Source organism: Cyprinus carpio, chromosome B20, assembly GCF_018340385.1.
Source record: "Cyprinus carpio isolate SPL01 chromosome B20, ASM1834038v1, whole genome shotgun sequence".
Lineage (NCBI taxonomy): Eukaryota > Metazoa > Chordata > Actinopteri > Cypriniformes > Cyprinidae > Cyprinus > Cyprinus carpio.
Window position 1 is genome coordinate 901280 of NC_056616.1, and position 27991 is coordinate 929270.

The window sequence follows — 27991 nt, forward strand, 5'->3', positions numbered from 1 at the left end:
ACGTCATCAACCAGCGACACTTTGACTTCAACTGTCGCGCGAAACGCTCACTGTTTCTATAGCAAACAGCAAACGCCAGCTAACAAGCGACGAGTCTATAGATGGATGTAAGATGCCGATAAAAGTAGATAAAATAGTATAAGCTAAAAAGATGACACAGTCCATAGTAGTTCAAGGTAAGATAGTTCATTTTTAATGGTCATAACTAAAGTTAACCGCGTTAACTTAACGTTACTGCCTGTCACAGGGGCTGAAACATGAATTTAGAGTCATGTCTTTATAGTAACCATGACAATTTCAGGAAATAGAACTAAATCTTATTTTAAGAAATATGATTTCAGGAAGTTTCTGTATTACTGTCCCAGTCTGTTCATGTCAGCTGCTAGGTCTGTATTCAAACCGCTGTTTTCTTCTAGTGTTTAGCTTCTCGCAGCTAACGTTATGTCGGTAATAAATAAAGCAGACTTTCCGTCATCAAGAGCATAAGATTCATTCAACCCAACACTGTCCCTTTCAGATTTGAAGCAATTGGATTTTGAATTCTTCTTTTACATACAGAAATACTTACAAACATACATGCATAAATGAATGTAGGTGATCATTTAGAAATGATTTATCAACACAAGACCACTGATATTATTTCATTAAGATCCTCTTCCATACTAAACCAAAAATATCAGAAAATAGTATCTCGCATGGGAAAAAAATAAATAAAATAAAGTTGTCATTGGTTCCCAAATAAACAACAAAAAAGTTGAATAACACCCCTGACCTAGAATTTCTGTCTTGTTGCCTCATGTCATTGTTGTGTGTGTGTGTGTGTGTGTGTGTGTGTGTGTGTGTTTCAGTTGGTCAGTGTGGGAATCAGGTGGGCTGCCGCTTCTGGGACCTCGCACTCAGAGAACATGCACACGTCAATCAAGTGAGAAATAATATGACACTATAGAGATGTTTTTCAAATACTTGTTTCTTTTTTGTAATATTTTTTTAAGACTTGTATGACACTGTCTATTTTACAGGTAGACTGAGTATGTAATATTTGTGTCCTTTTATGTAAATTAGAAGTTTATTTATCATGTCAGTCATATTCTATTCACCGTAAGATTTAGATTTAATATGGGGATCTCAACAAGCCTGTCAAGAACACACCTGGGCCACATTTCACCCTAAAATCAAAAGACAAAAAAAGAAAATAATATTTTGCATTAAATATGAATACATATACAAATATGTTTAAATGTTATATGATGATAAAAAAATTCTGTTTCATTACATTTTAAAAGTGCCTCTATCATGTCTAAATTCTGCTTTATAATTATATGAATTGGGGGTTTGCATTGTTCATTGGTTAGCATTGAGATTCACCATAAAAGGTGTTTTCTAACATTGTTACTGTTGTGCTGTGAGGGAATATCTGGATCTGGTGACACTTCATTCTGGCCACTGGCCTAAGTAAAGACCTGGAATTGTTTTTGTTTTGTTTTTTATCTATGAGCAAGAGATTATTTAAAGTGAAAATTTTTATCATTTACTCATCCTTATGTTATCCATAAGACTACAGTTAATCTTTGGAACACAGGCATCAAAAGTCCAGGTAACTACAATGTAGAAGATCCAAAAGGTCATAAAGGATTATTCTGCTGTGGTGACTCCTGATGAAAGCAAGCAGAGAGAGAGAGAGAGAGAGACAGTGACAAACCTGTTTTCCTATACATTTGCCAAATGATTATATGATCAACTCCTGAACCCAAGTCTTGTGAAGAGATACAATCACTTTATATATATATATATTTATATATATATATATATAGTTAGTCGAGGCCAAAAATATTGGCCCCCTTGGTAAATATGATCAAAAAAGGCTGTGAAAATTAATCTGCATTGTTAATCCTTTTGGTCTTTTATTTAAAAAATCCACACAAATGTATGCTTTCATTGGATAATAAGAATTTAAAACGGAGGGGAAATATCATTATGAAATGAATGTTTTTCTCAAATACTCGTTGGTCACAATTATTGGCCACCCTATAAATTCTTATGAGTATATTCTGAAGTATATTCCCATTAGGGCTGGACAATATATCAAACGATATGACCATGTGCATCTCGTCAGTAAAGCCGGTTCCATGATTAGCGGTAAATCCCCATCACCTGCTTTCAAATGGAGCTGCAGTTAATACACAGAGCCGTAGTTTACTGACAAGCTACGCTATATCAAGCTCATTATCGAAGGCGATTCATCTTCAATAATGAACTCTATATAGAGTAGCTTCTCAGTGAACTACGGCTCTGTGTATTAACTGCAGCTCCATTTGAAAGCAGGTGATGGGGATTTACCGCTAATCATGGAACCGGCTTTACTGACGAGATGCGCATGGTCATATCGTTCGATATATTGTCCAGCCCTAATTCCCATTCATATTCACAATTTTGAGCACTCCAGCATGATTATAAACATGAAATCATCCAGCTCTGGCTTCCTGTTTCACAGAAATATAGAGAGGAGGGAAAACAAAGCCCAAATTTCCTTAATCATCCATCACAATGAGAAAAACCAGAGAATATATTTCTGATGTGCAGCAAAAGATAATTGAGCATCAACACATGTTGTTTGGGAGGGTTACAAGAAAAATTCTCCTAGCTCATTCAAAAACAAACTAAAGCATATTCAGTTATCAGCCATGACTGGAACTTTAAATGAGACTGGCTTCTATGGTCAGATGAAACTAAAAAATGAGCTTTTTAGCAGCAAACACTCAAGATGGGTTTGGTGAACACAGAGAAAAAAAAGTACCCCATGTGTACAATGAAATATACTGCTGTATTTTTGATGTTGTGGCCCTATATTTCTGATGGAGGTCCTGGACATCTTGTTTAGATACATGGCATCATTGATTCTATCAAATACAAACATATAAAAATCAGTAAGTGACTGACTCTGTTAGAAATCTTATAATGGACCATGTTTGGAACATCCAACCGTACAATAATCCAAACACAAACCTCAAAAACAACACAAAAATGGGTCACTGGGCACAAAACCAAGCTTCTGCTATAGCCATTCCAGTCCTCTGACCTGAACCCTACGGAAAATGAGAGGAGTGAACTGAAGAGGAGAAGCACCAACATGGAGCTGGGAATCTAAAGGGTCTGGATGAAGGAATGGTCTCTGATCTCTTGTCAGGTGTTCTCTAACCTCATCAGGCATTATAGGAGAAAATGTAGACCTGTTAAACTGGCAAATGGAGGTTTCAAAAAGTATTGAATAAAAGGTGGCTATTAATTGTGGCCAATGTGTATTAGAGAAAAACATTTATTTCATAATGACATTTCCCCCCATTTTAAATTCTTATTATCCAATGAAAGGATACATTTGTGTGAATTTTTTAAATAAAAGACCAAAAGGATTAACAATGGAGATGAATTTTCACAGCCTTTTTTGATCATATTTACCAAGGGGGCCAATATTTTTGGCCTCGACTGTATATATGCTTTAGCATCTTGTGGTAGAACAAACCTCACCGGTTCTTGCGCCTCATGCCCACATGAGTCTTGTTTTTGTCTCTACAGATGGGAATTTATGATGAGGCGCTGAGCAGCTTCTTTAGAAATGTTGACCAAAGGTAGCCTCTCTTTCTTCTCCTTATACTCCCTTCTACCCCGTTCATGTTACTTTGTTTGTCCATATGTCCTCACCTCCTTGCTGACCCACTTGATTTATTGTGGGATCTTGTGTGTGTGTGTATTTGTAGAGGAGCAGACTCTACAGGGGGCAAGATCAACGCTCTAAAGGCCAGGGTGAGCACCATGTTAGGTGATGTATTGAAGATGGGACATGGAGACCCATTTGATTTTGGCTGCTGCTGTGTGTGTGTGTGTGTGTGTGTGTGTGTGTGTGTGGTCCTGGTAAACCCTATGTTATGGGGACAAAATGTCCCCACAAAGATGGCAATATCCAAAATCCTTGTCCTTGTGGTCAAGGTTTTTTTGGTGCCCATGAGGAAACAAGGTTATAAATTATACAAAATGAAGTTTTTTGAAATTCTAAAAATGTAAGGGGTTTAGGTGTAGGGCCATAGAAAATACAGTTTGTACAGTATAAAAACCATTACGCATATGGAGTGTCCCCATAAAACATGGAAACTCAACATGTGTGTGTGAGTTTGAGATATGTGTGGTTTGGCCTGTAGAGCCTATAGAATGTTACTCTCTTGAGGAAATACATTTACAGATCAACAGTTAAAAAATAGTACAACCTTACCTCCCAAGTACTCAGTTGATTAATATCCAGTACTTGAGTAGATAAAATGACCATTCCTAATAAAAACAGATGTCAATGGTGAGTCCCCAACATAACAGAAAATCAGTTGTATCTGTGTGCATGTCTGCAGGCCGTGTTAGTGGACATGGAGGAGGGAGTCCTAGGAGAGATTCTGCAGGGGCCGTTGCGTTCTCTCTTCAGCAGCACACAGCTCATAAGTGATGTCTCTGGTTCTGGGAACAACTGGTAAGAGTCTGTCTTGGCAGGGACACAGCTTCTAAATGCATACTCTGTTCAGTGTGTGAATGTGCAATGATTGCTTTTAAAATACAGATACAGTCCTACTAGGGATGCACGATATGATGTTATATACTTTGCAAAGACAGAAATTTGTCAACAGGTAGAGATTATTTTATACCTTTAATACCACAGTATATCAGATGCATAATTTTTAAAAGTCCAATGCCAAGAAAAAAACTTGGGCATGTAAAAAAAAATCACAGCATGAAAATAGTCTTTGGTTCAATCAGGACCACTTCCGTCAAGTATATTTATGACAATTATATTGCATACAGTTAGTGTTGGCGGTATGGTTATGTTCTGGGCAACACTCCACACGCCTGTCCAAGACAAACCCCCCGGGGTACAGAACAGAACCATTATATGCATACATAATTACAATTCAAAATTACATGAGTTGTAAACGAAACATGATAGAGAATGCTTCCAATGAAGTGACTGTAAAGAAAGAAACAAAAGTTAGATCGGATTACAGGTTAAGTTGGTGGAGTTGGGGTTGGAGGAGGGAGTTACTTGCAAGCAGCGATGCGATGGAAGAGACACTGAAGAATGGGAATTTAAATAGACCGCATGTGATAGGTGTCAACACTGGATTGGTACATGTCAGGAACAGCTGACTGTCGGCTGATGCAAGCTTGACTAACGTGGCCTGACTGAACTAACGCGATGTTGAATTTCAATCAGGACCACTTCCGTCAAGCATATTTATGACAATTACATTGCATACAGTTAGTGTTGGCGGTATGGTTATGTTCTGGGCAACACTCCACATGCCTGTCCATGCAGCCATGCTTGGACAGAGCAGGGAAAGCAGCAAGAGAAACCCCCAAAACAATCATATGCCAAACTCCCCAACACAACTGATGCAATTTGAATGGCCAGTGATGGGAAATGTTGGCTTAATACTATATTTATGGGGGAAGCATCACCCCAGCTCAGAATGGGAGCATACTACAAGAATGTTGCTTAAGCTGCTTATGCAAATATTTGAATGTACAGGGGGAAGCATACACCCCTAGCAGCAGCAGTCTAATACAACGGCAATTTGTATATTATCCAATTTTAAGTGTCTAACATGCTGTAAAATCACTTTAAGGTGGAAGCGTCACCCCAAGTTAAGGAATCGAGGATGTGCAACAAGCATGTTGCTTAAAATGCTTAAAGCAAATGTGTGATTTTAAAGGGGGAATCATACGACCCCTTGCTACGGCACGAAGAGCATGTAATATGCATTAATGCTGTAAATTGCATAATTGTGCGTGGTAGTCCAGCAGGGCAAGCATTCACCCTTCGGAAAAACTTAGAATGACAGTCCAATCTGAATGAAAATGCTCCATATAAACACCTCAGTCGGAATAAAATTACCCAAACCAAAATGGTAATCGGTTTGAGAGGAGTGGGATAACCTTCTATAAACCAAACAAAATTAAAATCCTGCCATGTAAACGCGTTAAACCTATTACTTTTTTATATCTATGTAATCACATCAAAAAGTCGTGGTCGTCAGAATGGGAACGTGATGTCGGCAACGCTGTACATTCTATGATTTGTAGACACCAACACTACAGTAGAGACTATAGTGGAAGTTAAAATTTCAATTATACAATTAACACACATTAGAATGGAGAACACTTGCTGTGTTATGAACTGTCATATCTGCACTCATGACCGGAGCAGAAAGCTGTAATAAATGAAGCACAATCTACTGCTTTTCAGCTTGGAAACAACACGATGATAGTGAATAGCTCAATGAAAATAACAACTTGACCAAATTTGCCTTTGTCATTTGTATTAATTATTACAGATTCTTAATAAAACCCGTTTGGAAATGCTGTGTGATAGCTCGTTGCAGCACTCTCTGCGTTCAACAAGCAACTCTTCTTTGATTCGTTGTTAAGCAACACTTTGTGAGAAATTGTGTATTTTTCCATTTAAGTACAGTAAAACTTTTTTTGTATCAGAATACAATTCATTTCATAATAAGGCTACGGTTATTTCCCTTAATTCTTTAACATTAAGAAATTAGGGCGATATGATGATATAATTATCAACTGCTGAGAGCTATATTGGTTCTGTGTGTGGTACGATAGAAGACGGCCTTAGTGTGTATGTGATCGTGATCTGGCCAAATGACTGAGCGCACGAATGAACACTAGGGGTTCAAATATTAGTCTGTTTATTCCAAGCAGTTATTAAAAATATTAGTGTAAATGTGGGTTTTTTCCTCTGGTGATTATATTTGATGTCATCGTAGGCCACTTACAGGGCCGCGGTGTTAACTGCAAGTCAGTCGCGTGTTAAATTCATTCGCGAAACTACCGCCAGGTAGCGCAAAGGGACGGATTGCGAACTGAATGTAATTGTAAAATGAGATAAAAGGAGGAAGTAAAACAACAATAACATTATGATATAACATTGTACCATCTTTAAAAACCATTAAAAAAATGTACTGTGAGTTCATTTCAAAATGTAGGATAGTCTTAGGCTACAGTCTACTCATCAAAAATTAAAAGAAAGACCTTTACACAAAGGATCTTATGCATGCTATTAAATATAAGTCATTAAATATAAGGCCTATATATATGGATAAAAAGCTAAATGTTTTCATTTCGGTTCATTCTTGGTTTAAAAAAAATCCTTCAGGTTTCATTTGCAGATCGAAATGAGAACGGTCCAGCATTTAGCAATAATATTTATTAATTCTGTTATTATTCTTGATTTTTCAAACTGCTAACACTTTGCATTTTTGAATTATGCCTTTACTGTGTGACCAAAAATTGAGTATTTTCTGTTTCAGCTGTTTGATCGCGCTGGTGCCTCGCGCACATTCATTGGAAACAGTAGCCGTTCATCGTGCCATCCGGCGCGAGCAGCGGTCCACTTTGGCATATTTTTGCTAATTATGATTTTTTTTCCGTCGATACTGAAACACGCGTGAACTACAAAGCCTATTTTACCTCTGAATAATAGTTAAGCTTGAAATAGGCAACATCACGAATATGGAAACGTTTGGATTTCTCCCGAATGAGAGAGCCCAACCTTACCTTATGGCTCGCTTTAAATTAATATTCTTTTTTTTTGTTTGTTTGTTTATAGCTAAGCCTATATTATTATATACTGCAATTTTAGTTATCCATTAGAATTATATATTCTTGTTCTGTTCTGATAAATTTGTTAAATTTAAAGGATTTGTTGTAAAGTGAAGAGAACTAAAAATATCCTGTTGGCACATTATAACATTATTAGGCCAGCCGTTATTATTTCTGAATGTAATAAAATGCAACTTATACATGACTTATATATTTTTTTCCTCTCACAAACTTAATTTATTTTTTAGCCTGTTTTAAAAAAAAAATAATAATAATAATAAAAAAACATGCAGCAAACGAAAATAGGCGATTAATCGGTTAAAATTTGTTACTGTGGGTTAACAGTAATTATAATTATTATATACTTAGGAACTTAGGAACAGAGTCTGGGCCTAATCTAGGCTATCCAGGGTATTTTTTTTTCCTTCTTTTTTTTTCATTGCATCTGAAAATGACTTTGTGCAGCACATTCACTTCGCACGCTCAACCTGCCCTCGCACCTTTGCTCAGCTGTGGGACGATTTCAAAATGTTTGATATAAAGGTTGATGTCCCATTTTATACAGGAATCGTTCATTTAAAAAAAAAAATGAATTATATTGTTAGTTCTAATTATATTGTTTACACAAGTTCATTTAGGCTATTTAACATGCACTGTGACATTTTACTCTTTTTAACTTATAAACTCCTTGAGATTTTAAAGTCAGTTTAATAGTATTGAAGTTTAGAAAAAAAGGTTTTAATTGCTTAAATTATTTCTATGACTTAATAATACGTTATCAGGTTTTAATTGCTTAAATTATTTCTATGAATTAATAATATGTTATCATGTTTATTCTTGTAGAAAATAAGTGTTTATTCTTTAAGAAAATAAGGGAAAAAATAAGGGACGATCCAAATATTATTCATATTTGTTTTGCTTCACCTTATATCTAGGCTACAATTATTTAAATAAAAAAAATAAAATAAAAAATTATGTCATTAAAAGTGCCATCGGCCTGAGTAAATTTGACCATTATAGAATTGTGACTTTAAAGGTTAGTAATTTAGGAGGTGAAAATACTGTGAAATTACAAATGGCATGGAATTTTAGAGCATAACAACTGAAGGTCTACGAAAAGTTAGCCAATAAAGCATTTTTTTTTAAAATAATGGCACTTAAAGTTTTGAACTAAAATATTATTTCAGCCATATACCCTGTGATAAACAAACAATGCATACTTTTCAATGAAAGAACACTGAGAGTTTGCTTCTGGTGTTTGGATTTGTACTTCAATATAATGAGCTCCAAGTTTAGGAATAGCCAACACGTTTTTTTTTTTTATCTCTCTCTCTCTCTCTCTCTCTCTCTCTCTCTCTCTCCATTAAACTCTCTATTTAACAGCATTAACTACAATGAAATACAGCTTCCTTCAGGTAGACTGAATGTTTTTCTGTCTTGCTAAATGTGGGGCATCATGATCAGTAAAGTTGTATTCGCTCAAATTGAGTTAGTTAAATCAAAACTTGCGGACTTTGAAGCTGGGTCAGTTAGCGCGAGTCCACGCGCGCGGTGAAGCGGGAGCAGCTGATGGGAGGATTCCGCTGGGTCTTAAAGCCTTCCGCAAACGCTACGTTCACAAATAACAATGATTTTCGTAAAATAATGATGAATTATCAATTGATAATTTGTTATTATTATGGTCTTGTGAAAACAATAATATTGGCTGCGGGAAAATAATGAATAAAAAGAGTAGGGCTGCTGTAAGTGTAGGCATGTTTCAACTTAGTAACATAACAACACACCGTTCCTCACAGCCCAAAAACAGACCGAGTTCAGTTCAGCTGGAGGGGGCCGGGGTTTGGGGTAGTTCTGTATAGCTTGTGGGGGTCGAGATAAAGGTGTGAATCTCTTGCTCTTTCATATGCACAGTGTCTTATGAGGGTATCAAACTTGCAGAACAGGTTTAAATAGGACGATTGCCTCGTCATTTTGGTTTTAGGGGCAACTTTGAAGAAAGGTTTTGATCCACTTCAAATGTTGACTAATGTATAGCGCAATATAGTTTATTGGTTATTATAACTTAATTTCAGAGGTAGTTGCCTTAACTCAAAAAAAAAAAAAAAAAAAAAAAAAAAAATGAAATAAATTCGCAAACTGTTGCGTTATTTTTCTTTTGTTTCGTCTAATATTTTTTAGACTATGAAAAATAAATTCTCACAGAATGTAGCCTTTTCATAACCAATATATTGGACCATCTCTTTATGTTTTTCTAAATCCCAAACAGAGTCCAGACATCAGTATGACTCCGTCTATGATGTTTTATAGGCTTTTTTAGATTTGGGAATACACATGCGTTACAGACATGACAAAAACATTTTGGAGTTTTTGGAGACATTATTATTAAGTCAAGTCAAGTCAAGTCATCTTTATTTATATAGCGCTTTAAACAAAAAAGATTGCATCAAAGCAACTGAACAACATTAATTAAGAAACAGTGTGTCAATAATACAAAATGACAGTTAAAGGCAGTTCATCATTGAATTCAGTGATGTCATCATGCAGCTCAGTTCAGTTTAAATAGTATCTGTGCAATAATTTGCAATCAAGTCAACGATATCGCTGTAAATGAAGTGTCCCCAACTAACCAAGCCAGAGGCGACAGCGGCAAGGAACCCAAACTCCATCAGTGACAGAATGGAGAAAAAAAAAACCTTGGGAGAAACCAGGCTCAGTTGGGGGGCCAGTTCTCCTCTGACCAGACGAAACCAGCAGTTCAATTCCAGGCTGCAGCAAAGTCACATTGTGCAGAAGAATCATCTGTTTCCTGTGGTCTTGTCCCGGTGGTCGTCTGAGACAAGGTCTTTACAGGGGATCTGTCTCTGGGGCTCTAGTCCTGGTCTCCGCTGTCTTTCAGGGCTGTAGAGGTCCTTTCTAGGTGCTAATCCACCATCTGGGCTATATACATACTGGATCCGGGTGACTGCAGTGACCCTCTGACTTGGATATAGACTGGATCTGGTGGCTACGGTGACCTCGGAATAAGAGAGAAACAGACTAATATGAGCGTAGATGCCATTCTTCTAACGATGTAGCAAGTACACATCGGGTGTTTATGGGAAGTGTTCCCGGTTCCGGTTTACCTAATTAATGCAGCCTAAAATCCTTTAAAGGATTTGGATATTAGAAGTGTATTAGTATGTTATGTGTAAGCCAGGTTAAAGAGATGGGTCTTTAATCTAGATTTAAACTGCAAGAGTGTGTCTGCCTCCCGAACAAAGTGTTAGGTAGGTTTTATTCCAGAGTTTGTTTTTCAAATTGGTATGTTTTGCCAGGCCGCGAAGAAATATAGAGATTCTAGGTATTATCAAATTGCCAGAGTTTTTGAGAACGGAGCGGACGTGGAGGACTATAATGTAACAAGAGCTCGTTCAAATACTGAGGTGCTAAACCATTCAGGGCTTTATAAGTAATAAGCAAGATTTTAAAATCTATACGATGTTTGATAGGGAGCCAGTGCAGTGTTGACAGGACCGGGCTAATATGATCATACTTCCTGGTTCTAGTATGAATTATTATTATTATTATTATTATTATTATTATTGTAGCCTATTTACAATGCACAAACCAGAAGCAACAATATCTGCAGAGAAGGGCTGGCCATTCTCAAAACATAAAATATCAATTTTATTTCAATTTTCGTTTTTGTGTTTCAGAGGAAAAATCAGTGTTAAAGCTTCTCTCCACTACGGACCGTTCTGAAAGAAGAATTTATGCAAACGCGTATGCTTTAAAAACTTTAACAGAGATGTCTAGAGGGTATTTAATAGGTCTGCCTCCCACGTAAGATTTTTCTAGTTACTAGTCGTTCATTTGTCATTATTCAACTAATCGCAGGTTTATATTAAATTTACATCTATGATCCATAATGAACCATAATATATTCTGCGCTCAAAGCACATGCATTAAGTTTGCCCCAAAGCACAGGCAGAAGTAGCCCAATAATTGTAAAAAAAGGAGACATTTTAATTATTTATTAATAAACAAATGTTTTCTTGTCGGCTGCAAGATTAAATTCACAGTGCTGACTCTCTCCACATGAACGCGCCTTTAAAGAGAAATACAACCTTCACAGATTACATAATACTTTCGTTTTGAATTGATTAATTTAAAAGACATTTCAAGCTTTCTGTAGATATATTTCTCATGTATGTGAGACACCACAATTTAAAGTTAATTCATCATCAGGAAAAAATTCAAGTGATCTAGAGGGCACCTCCCTGTCCTGCATGCGCATTAATAATTTTCTCACAAACACTTGAATATGAATAATAATTCACATTTTGCATATGCATTACAACGTAAATTATTTTTTACATGCAATTCTCCAAAATAAAACCAAACAAGATTTGTAAAGAAGATAAAACAAATAAGAATAAATGCTGCGCGTGCACTCAGCATCACTCGCGCCGCGCAAATCTTGCACGCAGACATTTTACATTTAAATGCGGCTGCAATTTTATTTTTTTACTTAAATTATATGAAAGCAAGTAAAGAAGGCTCCCTTTAAAATCACTGAAGTTGTCTATTAATGAAGCTCTTTTTTTTTTCATCATTTGCACTTTGGTGATTATAATGAGAGAACTTGAGTTTAATCGTGAGGACGTTTTATTAATCCGTCCATTCTTTAGAATTTCAATGATTTAGCTAAATCGGTGCAGGTTTAAATTTATTCGTTTCTTGTTTTAATTAGGCCTAAATAATGGGAACGAAATTATCCGTGCCTCACGTTTTACTAAAATAAAGAAAATAATTTATAAAATACGCAACAATTTCTTAATCAGTGTACAGACAAATATATTTTCCCAAGAAGTTGTCTGTCAAAATAAAAGACAGGTAACGAATAACAAAAATGCATGTTGTTTTATTAAAGGAATTTTAAAATATAAATTAAAATATAGGCCTAATATATGAGAATATTGACATTTTGCATATTAATCCATAGCCTAGCTCACTAAAATAGGCTACCACTTTTAATGCTCTGATGCAAAGTAAACCACAATTTCTTTAGAATAATATAACACATAATTTATATTATATAAATAATACTGCACACCTATTAAATGTGTCAAATCTAAAATATGGTGTAAAACTGTGTAGCTTAGAGAAAATATAAGCACAGGCTCAGGCACAGGCTTGACATTTACCCTGCTTGAATTCATTCTAAGAAATGCACATAAATTCACAAGTACCAAACTTTCATCTGTGAATATTAAATATTTTAACTTCAGTGTTTTTCTTTCATTTTCCCTGACTGCAGCCGTCAAATGTAACACATCAGCGAGGCAAAACTGACGTCTATTTGCGAAAATGTGCTTTGATGCGCTTCAGTTTGATAACTTGTGATTAAAGCGCCACTCAGCGGTCAAAAGCTGCAAATTAACCTCACAAACAAAACAGCGGCGGTACGAGCGGCGGTAGAAGCAACGTTTTGGATGGCCACCTACTGTAGCATGTCCCAAAATCGAAAGCACAGGCACATGTAAACACCATATTGGATTAGATGTAAACAAACGTCTCATGTAAACAGTCCACCGAATCTTTAAATCGGAATGACAAAAAAAGTGTGCATGTAAACGTGGCTATTGATATCACGGTCTTATAGGCCTATGTATAGAAGCCATAGAACGATAAAAGCGTGCTTCTGACGCTTCGTACACCTGAATCAACCGCACACTCACACAGCTAATGTAACATCAACCTTAGAAATAAACAACCGTGACATTGAGATTACGCCGCTAAATACAGTGAACCCCAGTTGAAACGCCTACACGAGAATGCTTGTCTCATTTAACCCTGTCCTCAGTGCGATTACATGCCCTAGGCTGCGTATTGCTCCATGTGTATAAACACAGATGTGTAAATGCTGCTGCAAATATGCTTAATATTTTGCTCCTCCAACCGATGCAAAATGATGTTAACCAGGCAATATACACAGCGATATGGATTAAAAGAACATTCACCTATCTTAGATGTGGATTTCAGATGTTCTGAAACACGCTGCAACAGTTTGATTTACAAGCAGCGATGCCAGTTATTTGCAAGCGGTGATGCGATGGAAGAGACGCTGAAGAATGGGAATTTAAATAGACCGCATGTGATAGGTGTCAACAGTGGATTGGTACACGTCAGGAACAGCTGACTGTCGGCTGATGCAAGCTTGACTAACGTGGCCTGACTGAACTAACGCAATGCTGAATTTCTAATGTGGCATAAAAAATGTAAATTATGTGTGCAGGTTGCTGTCAAAACCTATTAGGCATTACTGCAGTGTTGTAGTACTTAAGCCTGTACAAAACCAGGATGTGGACTTCATCTCAAGTCAAAGTCCATATTTTCTGTGAATAGTCAGGACCAGCTCATTCGAGTCTGAGTCCTGGCTGAGTACAGATGCTCTTGAAAATGTGATCTTGCCCTAAGTCGTTTGCAGTACAGACATATTCTACATGTACTCTGCCATAAACACTGTGTTCTTAATTGCAAAAGGCACAACATGCCAACCCAGTGGCTTTTTTTTTTCACATATGCTAGGGTATGCAAACAATGTGTGTGACATAAGTGTAATCATCAGCACAGTACGTGCACACTGTTCATGCACAGCATGATTTTTCAAAACCAGCTTGCACATGTGCCTTAGGGTGTACTCACACTAGGCACGGTTACCTTGAACTCTGCCTGAGCGTGATTGAAATAATTGTTCAACCAAGTTTCTGCCTTTCTCACACAGAAAAACCTGCTAGACAGCAACCAGGCTGGCTTCAGAAGTGAATATTCAACCCAGTGTTAATTTTGACAGCAAATTTTGATTTAGTTTTAGTCATGGTCTTTTGACTAAAATGACATTTAGTTTTAGTTTTATTTTAGTCATTTGAATTGTTTTTAGTTTTAGTCGACTTTATATCATAAGATTTTAGTCCACTAAATCTCCAGTAAATTTAGTTGGCTAAAATCTAATGGGTTTAGTTACAGTGCATCAATGACATCAATGACTCGGAAAATAGCAACTAAATTAGACTGCTATCCCTTTAAAACCAAATGCATAGCTGCAATGGATGCAATGTACTGATACACGTTCTTTCTGCTGTTTACGTTCACTTAAGACGTAATCAACTGTGTTTATGTGAATACTTGTCAAAACGGACAATTCAACATCATCAACCATGCCAAGACAGAACTGCTTGGGGTTTCAGCCAACACATCACTTCACAATTTCTCCATCCAACTAGGCTCATTAACCATAACTTCTTCTAAAACAGCCAGAAACCTTGATGTATGCCTACAAAACAACCACTTACTCTGCACCCCTTTACTTAAATTCACTAATTCAGACTTACATGCCCTCCAGAACCTTGCATTCTGCAAGTGAACATTGCATTATTGTGCCATCCCAAAGAGGCCATCCCATCTTCAAGAAAGGGCTAAAGACACATCTCTATCTACACTTGATGCAGCCAAGCAGTTCTTTATAGAACCAGGTTTACATACATAAGAGAAACTTTCCTTTTTATAGGTTCACTATAGTGCTATGTCAGTAGCTTACGCTGTGAGAACACCTCACCACAATGCCATACTACAAAGTTACTGCCAGTTTATCAGCCTTTGACAACTATGTACAGAATATGAAATATGAAACAGAATATAGTCAAGTCAAGTCACCTTTATTTATATAGCGCTTTTAACAATACAGATTGTGTCAAAGCAGCTGTACAGCAGTTTTTCAGTTAAAGGCAGTTCATCATTAAATTCAGTGTATGTCATCATCCAGCTAAGTTCAGTTTAAATATTATCTGTGCAATCAAGTCGACGATATTGCTGGAAATGAAGTGTCCCCAGCTAAGCAAGCAAGAGGCGACAGCGGCAAGGAGCCAAAACTCCATCGGTGACAGAATGGAGAAAAAACCTTGGGAGAAACCAGGCTCAGTCTGGGAGGCCAGACGAAACCAGCAGTTCAATTCCAGGCTGCAGCAAAGTCACATTGTGCAGAGGCCTCAACTGGTTCCTGTGGTCTTGTCCCGGTGGCCGTCTGAGGCACGGTCTTTACTGGGGATCTGTCTCTGGGGCTCATCTAGTTGTCCTGGTCTCCGTTGACTTTCAAGGCTGTAGAGGTCCTCGCTAGACACTGATCCATCATCTGGTCTGGATACGTACTGAATTCGGGTGACTGTGGGTTATGTGTAAGCCAGGTAGGGATATGCCGGTATCAAATTTTCATGTTGCAATTAATTGCTAATGCTTTTATCATGGTATTATCACGGTATTGCAATTTAGTTTTAAAAAAGTGGTCATAATACAATATAACAGATTTAATAACTTTTTAAATAACAAGAATAACTGAAAATTTAAATACAATAAAGCAATACAGAAAAATATATAAACTTAAAAGTTTTACACAGATTAAAGTGCAAAATAACTATAAAGACCAATAGGTATCACTTTACAATAAGACCTCATTTGTTAACCTTAGTTAATGCATTAACATTCACAATAAGCAATAGCTACATTTGCTACAGAAGTTATTAAAGGGATACTCCACCCTAAAATGAAAATTTTGTCATTAATCACTTACCCCCATGTCGTTCCAAACCCTTAAAAGCTCAGTTTGTCCTCGGAACACAATTTAAGATATTTTGGATGAAAACCTGGAGGCTTGAGACTGTCCCCATAGACTGCCAAGTAAATAACAGTGCCAAGGTCCATAAAAGGTATGAAAAGTCGTCGTCAGAATACTCCATCTGCCATCAGACGTGCAATCTGGGTTAATAACACAGTTGCAACTTTTGATTTTAACAACGTGTTATTAATTATTGTAATACCTAAGATTAATGAATATTCAGAAGAATTTTTCATTGGCAGTTTATGTTAACTTATGAATTAACTAATGTTAACTAATGAAGCCCTAATGTAAAGTGTGAATGAATAATAAAGAATCAAAACACTTTCAAACAATATTTAAATTTAAAATTAAAATTTATGCATTTAGCAGACGCTTTTATCCAAAGTGACTTACAGTGCTTTCAGGCTATCAAATTTTTACCTATCATGTGCCCCCGGGGAATCGAACCCCTAACCTTGCGCTTGTTAACGCAATGCTCTACCACTTGAGCTACAGGAACACAATATCACAATATCTAGGGCATGTTATAGTTATAGTAAATAATATATAATTATTCACAGTATTTAGAAGTGCCCATGATAACAATATCATGCATATTCATTACCGTGATATATCGCATTACCATGTCTAAAGCCAGGTTAAAGAGATGGGTCTTTAATCTAGATTTAAACTGACCGAGTGTGTCTACCTTCCGAACTATGTTAGTTAGGTTATTCCAGAGATTGGGCACTAAATAGGTAAAAGATCTGCCGCCCGCAGTTGATTTTGATATTCTAGGTATTATCACATTGCCAGAGATTTGAGAACGCAGTGGACGTGGAGGACTATAATGCAGTCAAGTCAAGTCTGCTTTATTGTCAATTCTTCCACATGTACAGTACATACATACAGAGAATTGAAATTGTGTTACTCTCAGTTGCGTTACGCATGGTCGGGAGGGAGTTCAGCTTCCTGAGAGCCTGACAGTCCTTCTGTCTGCTGGTCCTGGGTGGGATCACCTGCGATGCAGAGGGCTTTACGGGTGAGATAAATGTCCTGGAGGAAGGGGAGGGAGACACCAATCAACTATCCAGCTCATCTAACCAAACTATGCGAAGAATCATCCTTCCAGCACTACTCCTACGAGCCACAATACCACGCCTCTGTAGAAGGTGCACATAATGGGGGCCTGGGCTCTGGCTCTTCTCAGTTTGCGGAGGAAGTAGAGACGGTGCTGTGATTTCTTGGCCAGTGCTGCGGTGTTGTCAGTCCAGGAGATGTGTTCCTCTGAGATGTGCACACCCAGGAACTTGGTGCTGCTCACTCTCTCCACAGTCGCACCGTTGATGGTCAGAGGAGCATGCTGAGTGTGCACTCTCCTGAAGTCAACAACAGTCTCCTTCATCTTCTCCACGTTCAGAGAGAGATTGTTGTCACTGCACCACCCGACCAGGTGGCTCACCTCGCTCCTGTAGTTTGTCTCATCTCTGTTGCTAATGAGACCTACCACAGTCGTGTCAAACTTAATACAGAGGTTGGAGTTGTGTGAAGGTGTGCAGTTGTGGGTCAGCAGAGTGAAGAGAAGGGGGCTCAGCACACATCCTTGTGTTCAGTGTGATGGTGCTGGATGTGTTGCTGCCGACCCGTACTGCCTGAGGTCTTTCAGTCAGAAAGTCTAACAGCCAGTTGCAAAGCGTGTTGCAAAGTGTTGAGCCCCAGCTGGACCAGTTTGTTAATGAGCCGTTGAGGGATGATTGTGTTGAATGCTGAACTGAAGTCTATGAAAAGCTTTATGATGTATGAGTCTTTATTCTCTAGATGTGTGAGTGCTGAGTGGAGGGTAGTGGTGATGGCATCATCGGTCGAGCGGTTGGACCGATATGCAAACTGAAAGGGGTCCAGGGAGGGGAGGATGGCAGACTTGATGTGGTGCATGACTAGCAGTTCAAAGCACTTCATGAGAATACAGGTAAGTGCAACTGGACGGTAGTCATTGAAGCAGGATGGAGACGGCTTCTTCGGGACTGAAATGATGGTGGTAGCTTTGAAGCATGTGGGAACAACAGCCTGACTAAGCGAGATGTTGAAAATGTCTGTGAAGACATCAGTGAGTTCCACTGCACAGTCTCTCAGTACACGCCCAGGAATGTTGTCAGGACCCGGAGCTTTGCGTGCATTGATCCTAATAGGAGCTCGTTCAAATACTGAGGTGCTAAACCATTCAGGGCTTTATAAGTAATTAGCAAGATTTTAAAATCTATACAATGTTTAATAGGTAGCCAGTGCAGTGTTGACAGAACCGGGCTAATATTGTCATACTTCCTGGTTCTAGTAAGAACTCTAGCCACTGCCGTTTGGACCAGCTGGAGTTTGTTTATTAAGCGTGCAGAACAGCAACCCAATAAAGCATTAAAATAATCTAACCTTGATGTCATAAACGCATGGATTAACATTTCTGCATTTGACATTGAGAGCATAGGTCATAATTTAGATATATTTTTGAGATGGAAAAATGCAGTTTTACAAATGCTAGAAACATGGCTTTTCTAAGGAAAGATTGCTATCAAATAGCACACCTAGGTTCCTAACTGATGATGAAGAATTGACAGAGCAGCCATCAAGTCTTAGACAGTATTCTAGGTTATTGCATGCAGAGTTTTTAGGTCCTGTAATTAACACCTCTGTTTTTTTCAGAATTTAGCAGTAAGAAATTACTCGTCATCCAGTTTTTTATATTGACTATGCATTCTGTTAGTTTTTTCAAATTGGTATGTTTTGCTGGGCAGCAAAGAAATATAGAGCTGAGTATAAACAGAAAACAAACACAAAGCTAACACATTGATACCTCACAATATCACACAAGTAAAACATGTAAAGCGTGAAAAGTAATGGCCCTAGTACTGAGCCTTGAGGTACTCCATACTGCTCTTGTCATCGATATGATACCTCTTAATTCACTGCTACGAACTGATGGCGGTCATATAAGTACGATTTGACCCATGCTAATGCACTTCCATTAATGCCAACAAAGTTAGTCTATTTAAAAGAATGTTGTGGGCAATAGTGTTGAATGCAGCACTAAGATCGAATAGCACTAATAGATAGATACAACCACGATCAGATGATAAGAGCAGGTCATTTGTTACTCTAATTAGAGCAGTGTCAGTACTATGATACGGTCTAAATCCTGACTGGAAATCCTCACAGATACCATTTTTCTCAAAGAAGGAATATAATTGTGAGGATACTACCTTTTCTAGTATCTTGGACAATAAAAAGGAGATTCGAGATCGGTCTGTAATTAACCCTCTGGAGTTGACTCACGCGTATACGCGTGTTGAGGCATCTTCTCCTGATAACCCCGAAAAGAACTTAAATTACACTTTCAGTTTTGATCGTACAGATAAGAGCAATACATCAATCGAATCTGTAAAGGGTCTACTTTTATTTGTATACACACATAATAACAACAAAACTTTGTGCACTTACAAAATAAAGAAAACAAACAAGGTGTGTTGTCTGCAGCCTTGGTCTGCGGTGATTTTCATTTAGAAATGCGTCATTAAAATGAACTGTAACTCAGCAAATACTTAAAGAGACATGAGAGATATATCTATAGAAAGCTTGACATGTCTACTTTTAAACTAAGCAAGTGCTACTGAAAACAAATATTCTGTGATAAAGTAATCCATATGAAAACAACGCGATGTCCGTCTTTCCCGTCTACCTTCATTATATCAAATGCGCCCACGCGCTGAGCGTGCTATTGACATTTTAATGTTCCACGTGAAGCTTGCAGCGTGTGTAAACGCCCATACCACAGAAAACAAAGCAGCGAGGCTGTTTTTCAAGTTTTTTATTTTATTTTACTGTTTGCTTCACACTGAGAGGAATAAGACATAATTCAGCCCAAGAAGATGCGCTGAGGATTACCTCAGGATTTGAGTTTTGGATTTCCTCAGAAAAAAGAATGAAGCACTTTATCCAGCAGAGATCATAAACATGAGTAAGTCGTGAAGCAAAAATTCTAGGCTACATGCTCCAGGTTTGACAGTCTTGTGAACATATGTTCTCTAGGTGTTTTATGACCTTATTTCAGTAACTTAAAAATTTTAGTTTTCCACTAACCATGCATAAACGTTGTTTTCTCAAAAACACAATCATGTACATACATGCTATTTACCTATTATTGTAGCCCAGTTTGTACTGAATACAGTGTTTTTTAGACTTTAGCCATGTATATGTTTATAAGCAACTGAAAAAAGCACAAATGTCAGGGCATACCCTATACCCTTAAACAGATGAATGTCAACATCCAGATTCTAAGAGACCCATTCAACCACCACACCAATGTCTTCCAAAGTTGGACCACTAGAAAATATCCAAGAAAGAAAAACTCTTCTAGTAGTGTGAGCTAAAATGCCAACAGGCGAACTTAACCCATGTACTTCATAAACAAGAATAATCACATAAAATCCAATGCAGATCCATTATTTCTTAGCAGATCAGATTTATGCCACTGGCTTGTAGGGCTGTGCAAATAATCAAATGCGATTATCATGCACATCTCGTCAGTAAAGCCGGTTCTGTCATGCCTACTGTGAGCTTCAATTTAAATATTGCGTCAAAATCAAATCAATTTAAGTGCGATTTAAACCCAGATGATTATAACCACTCTAAGTTCGTCTGCCTTGGGAAAGCTAGCGTGTCTCAGACATAGTGATAACACTCATTGCCTTTTCTAGTGCAGCTCAACCAGGTCTCGTCCCATTCGTTGATATTTGTGAAATCACAAATTCCGGAAAATATGCATTGTAGTCCAAACGAGTCGTTCATTGTAGTTTTTGAAAAATGATTTTAATTTCTGTTAAATAAAATATCTCCTTTTGAAGTGGACTTTGAGCTCTGTAATTTTGTAGATCTTTTTTATGCTTAAACAGCAACATTACAGACTTGCTATTGTGTTGCTATTCCTCATGTGGTTTACACACCCATGTGTTTTTACACTTCAGAAGCTTCTGCAGGGCTCTAGACTAACTTATGGCACTGGTTGCACTGGTGTGCCTAAGCAAAAACAAAAGTTAGGTGCACCCAAATTTTCGACCACATAATCCGTAAAGATGCGCTTCTCTATAAAGGTGCATCTAATCAGGAGATGGCAAATCAGGATCAGCAACTTCATCCTTGTGACACAGACTCAGAAAACACTAGTTTATTAGTAAATAATTCAAATATCTCCTTACTATTTCCCCCTGTCACATTTATGGTAATTACTTTTGCCGGTGCTTTGCGGCAAGCTTAAGCCTATTGCATGTATTTGAACGCAGAACTTTTCAGCTGCCCTGACAGCACACGCCATACTGCTGCTGCGGGACACTAAACACCGCCCAGCCGCTCTTGACAGTCGTGGAAGCACGGTCTCGTGTTGTTTCCACCAGCGTGGCAAACAGCCGGGTGGTCCGGCCCGCGTCTGAACTATGACATGAAAATTTGCCCGAAGCCCGGCTTGAGGGGCGTAAAAAAGTCGGGGCCCGTCGGGCTTGGGCTGAAATGCAGGGCTCTAGTGTCTGTTGTTTAACCACAGGGAGACTTTCAGAGTCGTGGAGACTTTTTTTTCCCCCTCGAACGGCTGGTCGCACCGGTGCGACCTCTGATTTTTTTGTCGCACCATTGAGAAATTAGGTCACATGTGCGACCAAATTGGTCACACTCTAGAGCCCTGTCCTGACAGCCCCCAGGCATGTTACTGAACAGTCACATTTTATAGTAGTTGACTGTTTGTGGTTCTTCATGTATCTGTGCACAAGGTCAATTGCTTGTCATTCCAGATAGATATTCAAAAACTATGATTTTGATTGAAATGAAACCAGCCAGTCATAACCTAAGGTCAAAGATGAGTCAAACAGAGTCTGACATTGTCATATTGAATTGTAGTGTTAAAAAACAAACACCAGTTCACCAAAATCATTAAGTTTTAATGTTAAATTTAGCTTTTAAAACTAATACATGCTATACCTAGCTATTAAATCACAGACTTTTTATGCAGAAATTTTTTATACGTTAAAACATTTGTAATCCTTCATAATATGATGCAGTTTTAATAGCCCTATTCTAAAAACTGGTAAGCTGTCTACTGAGGCAGCGTTTTAAGACGTGGACTGATGTAAAATTGTATCATCATCAATGTGTACAATGATTAGTTCCAAGTTGGACAAGCAGTATTCTAAGAGTGCTGAATTTGAATCTGTATCCTATTCTTTAGCTAATGACAGAGTATTTTTAGTTATGCATTGTTGTTTTTTTTTATTTGACTGTTGATCAGTGACTGATACCATGATTATTCTATGACTCTTAGGGCGGTCGGGCATCACACATATGGCTTGGCCTACAGAGAGCAGATTGTGGATCAGGTCCGCAAGGCTGCAGAACACTGTGATTGCCTTCAGTGCTTCTTCCTCATTCACTCTATGGGAGGAGGTAAGCTTCTGATGTCTGGCATGTTACCCTTGATGGTGGTTGAGAAACATTGGCTGACCTTAGTGTACATTTGTGTGTTTAGGTACTGGTTCGGGGTTAGGCACGTTTGTGTTGAAGCTTCTAGAAGACGAGTTCCCAGAGGTATATCGGATAGTGACCTCTGTCTACCCGACAGCAGAAGATGATGTCATCACCTCTCCTTACAACAGCGTCCTAGCCATGAAAGAACTAACAGAACACGCAGACTGTGTCTTGCCAGTTGATAACCAGGTACAGTATCTCTCTCCTGGCATCATAGCTCTCAAACCATATTTGCAGTCATGTATATTCTGATAAAGCAAGTAAAGACACGTTGCACCATATTTGACATCAGTGATGCTAAACAACATTGCTCACATGTCTTATTACCAAACTAGATGGACTGGATGGAAAGATTTGAATAATAACTTGAATATCAGTCTGTTCCTCATACAAAACTGTAGTTTCGTGCCTTTGGGAAGGTTGGAATACAAAATAGAAGGCACATGGAATACCTTTATTGTACTTTTTTAACCTATTTATAACTTGACAGACCTTGTCACTGCTGCTTTTCTTAAAATTGTTGCTGTTGTGTTGCACATAAAAAGGGACGTCATAAAGTTTTGGAACAGCGCGGGGGTCAGATATCATGGTAATTTCAATTATTATTATTATTATATATTTTTTTACCTTTATTGTAGTCTCTGGTTGATATTGTTGGTAAGATACAACACATGTCCAACACTGGCAAACCAGGCTGTACCATCAAGAAGGACTGTACCATCATCTCGGGACAAGGAGGGGTGGTGAAGGTCGAGAAACCTTTTGATGCCATGAACAACATTGTGGCCAATCTACTTCTTAATATTACCAGGTACAAAATGCTTTGTGACAATAGACATTATCTGCTGAGCTATTTTGTTCTGGTTTATAGTCTAAGATTGGTGGATAATTTCTATATGTATATATAGCTAGTAAGGTCATCACATAAAAGTTGGCACTTAAATATTTTTTTAATTAACTGGAAAACATTCTAAAATCTTATAGAGGACATGTAACTGGCCGTCTTTGACTCTTTAAAAAAATGTAAGACATTTCATCACTAATTTAATTAGATTTTCTCACTAAATTAATTGTATTGAATTAATTTCTCCTCTTGCAGTTCAGCACGGTTTGAGGGCTCTCTCAACATGGATCTGAATGAGATAGCCATGAACCTTGTTCCGTTCCCACGGTTACACTACCTTTTGCCCAGTCTAACTCCTCTATACACACTTGCTGATGTCAGCGTACCACCACGCAGGTTTGTCATTATATATCTGCAGTAATCTTTACCTATTTTCTCATTGTATGCTCTTATACCTGCCTCAAATACCCTGGGTTTTCAACATATATATATAAATAACTGATTTGTAGTTCAGGTAGGTTCCTGAATGTTGTTTTTAAAAAAAAATTTTTTAACTGTCTGAATTATATCAGTACTGGGCTAAAAATTATTTAAATGTAAATTTTTACTTTTCATTTTCATTCTTTTCAAAGTCAAACTTTTTTAAATTATTAAAATCTGAAAATGCCATGGACATTAATACACGAATGAATACACTGATCAGCCACAATGTTAAAACCACTGACCAGTGAAGTGAATAGCATTGATTATATTGTTACAGTGGCACCTTTAAAAGTTTGGGATATGTTAGACAGCAAGTGAGCAGTCAGTTCTTGAATTTATTGTGTTTACAATTGTATTAAAGCAGTCTTTAAGTGTTTTTTTTTTATTATTATTATTTTAATGATCATAAAAAAATTAAGCATGAGAAACCAGTGTTTATTATAGTGACGTTCTGTATCCAAATCAACTGAATTTCAGAAACTTCCCCAGCTCAAAATTTTTCTGAAGGAAGATAAACATGTATAGTGATGAACGCCAAAATATTAAATGTCATAAATGTATATTTATGGAGTAATTCACTGTTTCGTAAAGGGGGGTCAAAGTGACATTTTCACTTGAGATTTAGAGCCAAATTACAGGAGGGTAAAAATGACTTAAACATAATGATGCTGCCATCTTTCCATTATTACACAGAGATTGCTAGGTTTATTAGTAACTTTAGTTGACTTCAGCAATCTTTGTTGCATTACATGCCAATAGTGACTTACTTGTTTCCCTTCCCTAGTGAGCAGGGCCTCTCAACTCTGGCCCTCGAGGTCCACTTTCCTGCAGAGTTTAGCTCCAACCTTGATCGAACTCATCTGCCAGTAACTTTCTAGTGATCCTGAAGGCCTTGATTAGTTTGTCCAGATGTGTTTGATTAGGGTTGGAGCTACACTTTGCAGGAAAGTGGACCTTGATGGCAAGAGTTAAGAACCCCTGGCATAAAACATACATGCAACACATTTCTGGTCTCCCACATTTGCATGCACACGAAAGTAAGTCAATGAAACCAAAAGTGTAGTCCAATCAACCCTTCAGAGATAGATAAACTCTGCAGGACAGTGACCTTCCAAACTGAAGTTAAATAGCTCTGCCACAGAGAACCTTAGAGGGTGCCTGCTCATTACAGGTCCTTGAAAAATATTTATAATTGTCCCCCATGCCAACAACCCAAGGGAGAGACTTTATATAGAAAAACCTCTTCATGTGTGTTTTGTCATCACCAAATGGATGCTGTGCTGTGTTCTGTAGGCTGGATCAGATGTTCTCAGATGCATTTAGTAAGGAGCATCAGCTAATCAAAGCCGACCCCAAACACAACCTGTATCTGGCCTGTGCTCTTATGCTGCGTGGAAATGTTCAGTTGTCAGATCTGCGCCGGAATATTGAGCGGTTTGTTTCTCCCTTATTTTGATTTACTCTCTTTTTTTTTCATTACAATATACATTTTTCCGAATTGCATGCTCACCTAATGAATTTTCATAAATAAATTGCACATATGATGTAAAAGATTTTGCAATGCAATGGTTATAATTTTTTTTATTCATATTTTTTTTTTTTTTTTTTTTTTTTTTTTTTTGCGCAAGTGTGTAGATCTTGAGTCAAATTTATTAGTCATTGGCAGCTTCAGTGATGGGGAATGCTGGCTTTCTGTATATTTCCAGTTCTGATATCCATTTTGTTTTTATTCTACTAAGCTGAACTAGTCTTGCTTTTGGAATGTGAAAACAATGGACTTAAAACATTGTTTGGTGTTTCAAGATAATTAAAAACATTTGCATTGACAGGTTGCTTACTGTAAGATGGTTGAATGACAAAAAAAAAAAAAAGTGCATTGAGACCATGTATTGCAAAAATATTAGTTTTATTTTTAGAAACTGATAGCTTTGAAATTACACAAACATACTTCTACCGGCAATAGAAAAGATTCTAAAAAATAAAAAAGTTAATAGTTTAGAAATGGAATAAGGAAATAGAAAACACATCTCCTAAAGTATTTCAAGGATTATGACTTTTCATTTGCCGTTAAAAAGCTTTTTCAGTCAGATTTTTTTATTTTTTAACAAACATGCCCTTGAAGTACATGATAAAGGTTAGTTCACCCAAAAACAAAACTCTTGTTATCAGTTGCCCTCACAGATTATTTAAATTTTAAATGAACTATCCCTTTTAATGCCAGGTGTAACTGATAACGTCTCGGCTGACCACTTGTGATCAGATCAATGAAGACTTAATACCATTAAAAAGCATCATTAAAAATCCCAGGATGTCCTTCGAAAAAGAGTAGGGGTGTAAACCCGGAATCCTGGCCAAATTCGACCATTGGCCTCTGACCATAATGGCCTCCCAACCATCCCCATACACTGATTGGCTTCATCACTCTGTCTCCTCTCCACCAATAAGCTGGTGTGTGGTGGGCGTTCTGGCGCAATATGGCTGCCGTCGCATCATCCAGGTGGATGCACACTGCACACTGGTGGTGGTTTAGGAGAACAACCCTTTATAAAAAAAATACAAAAATAATATCAAAAATCGAAAAATAAATGTAATCAATTATTAAAATTATTAAAATAATTATTATTATTATTATTATTATTATTATTATTATTATTATTAATACCAGGTGTAAATGGTCATAGAGTACTCTTAATCACAGAACTTCTTATTAGCACAAATTAGTGTAAAATATACATTATTATAACTATATATATTTCTGCTAATTTTTGTACTTTTTTGTCTTGCATTGCTTTAGACTCAGTCCACCTTTTTACCCATAAATGTCTACTATTTGATACAGACTTTGCATTAGGAGCACGCCTGTGATACTGTAAAATGCTAAATAGACAGCTTGCAAGGTTTTGTAACCACTTATTTCTGTATGTAATATAAATATATGATCTGTAAATGATCCATGATGATGTATTTGAGTCTCTCTTCATTTTCAACTACAGAATAATCGGTTCTTTTTATTCCCTCAGACTAAAGCCCACCCTTCCGTTTGTCGCATGGAATCAGGAAGGATGGAAGACTAGTCTGTGTTCAGTCCCTCCTGTGTGTCACTCACATTCTCTGTTGGCCTTAGCCAACAACACTTGCGTGAAATCTACCTTCTTTGAACTAAGGGAGCGTTTTGTGAAGCTCTACCGTAGGAAGGTGTGTGTAGCATAACATACCAACAGCAAAATCACGTTAAATTTTGATAATTTTTTAATGCACAGTCATGCACTGGTTCTATACAGATTTTACTTGTATAGGCATTAGACACACACACACACACACACACACACACACATATTAAACAAACACATATATAAATAATCAAAAAACCAAAATCTTAAAAAAATTTTCTCCTCACAACAGTCACACTCATCAATAACTATCAATTAACTGAATGCATAGAGTTGGCTGGATTCAGTGAGGCCTTGTCATCTATCTCAGCTCTAATTGAAGAATACACACACCTGGAAAGCCCTCTCATGCCCAACGCCCCCAGACTCACCATCGCCACCTGACTCATGTGTATAATAGACAACGTGATCAAAATTTCTACTTGTACTTAAACTAAATATTTAATATTTTTGGACTAATGTTTTATTGATTAAAAATGTCTCTATTTTAGAGGCATAGAAATATAATATTCACAAAAACAGATTTGAGCTCTAACCCTAATATGGATTTGTTAGTACTACCTACAGCATAACAGACAATATTGAGTAAAACAGAGTTGAGCTCTATCCCTGAGCAAACCTTCCCTAACATCAATTTCTCACCTAAAAATGCAA

General features: G+C 37.4%; 1 protein-coding gene across 2 annotated transcripts; it reads left to right on the top strand.

Moving 5' to 3' along the window:
- tube1 (tubulin, epsilon 1) lies at positions 1–27836 on the top strand. 2 transcript variants are annotated; one of them, XM_042746909.1, is made up of 12 exons: positions 1–176; positions 849–922; positions 3571–3623; positions 3753–3798; positions 4392–4507; positions 22638–22759; positions 22842–23029; positions 23479–23651; positions 23940–24080; positions 25461–25601; positions 27188–27366; positions 27570–27836. In XM_042746909.1, the coding sequence occupies exons 1-12, from the start codon at positions 152–154 to the stop codon at positions 27719–27721; spliced, it is 1410 nt and encodes a 469-aa protein (XP_042602843.1). In that variant the 5' UTR covers positions 1–151; the 3' UTR covers positions 27722–27836. The 2 variants fall into 2 exon arrangements, with proteins under 2 accessions (XP_042602843.1, XP_042602842.1); XM_042746908.1 differs by lacking the exon at positions 27570–27836 and having other exon boundaries at positions 2–176; positions 27188–27392.
- Positions 27837–27991: the final 155 nt, after the last annotated feature.

Excerpts from the sequence above, each read along its gene's own strand:
- tube1 (XM_042746909.1), top strand. The coding sequence starts at position 152 with ATGACACAGTCCATAGTAGTTCAAG. Across the intron at positions 23,030-23,478 it reads TCTTGCCAGTTGATAACCAG|TCTCTGGTTGATATTGTTGG; the intron begins GTACAGTATCTC and ends CCTTTATTGTAG. Across the intron at positions 25,602-27,187 it reads CTGCGCCGGAATATTGAGCG|ACTAAAGCCCACCCTTCCGT; the intron begins GTTTGTTTCTCC and ends TTATTCCCTCAG.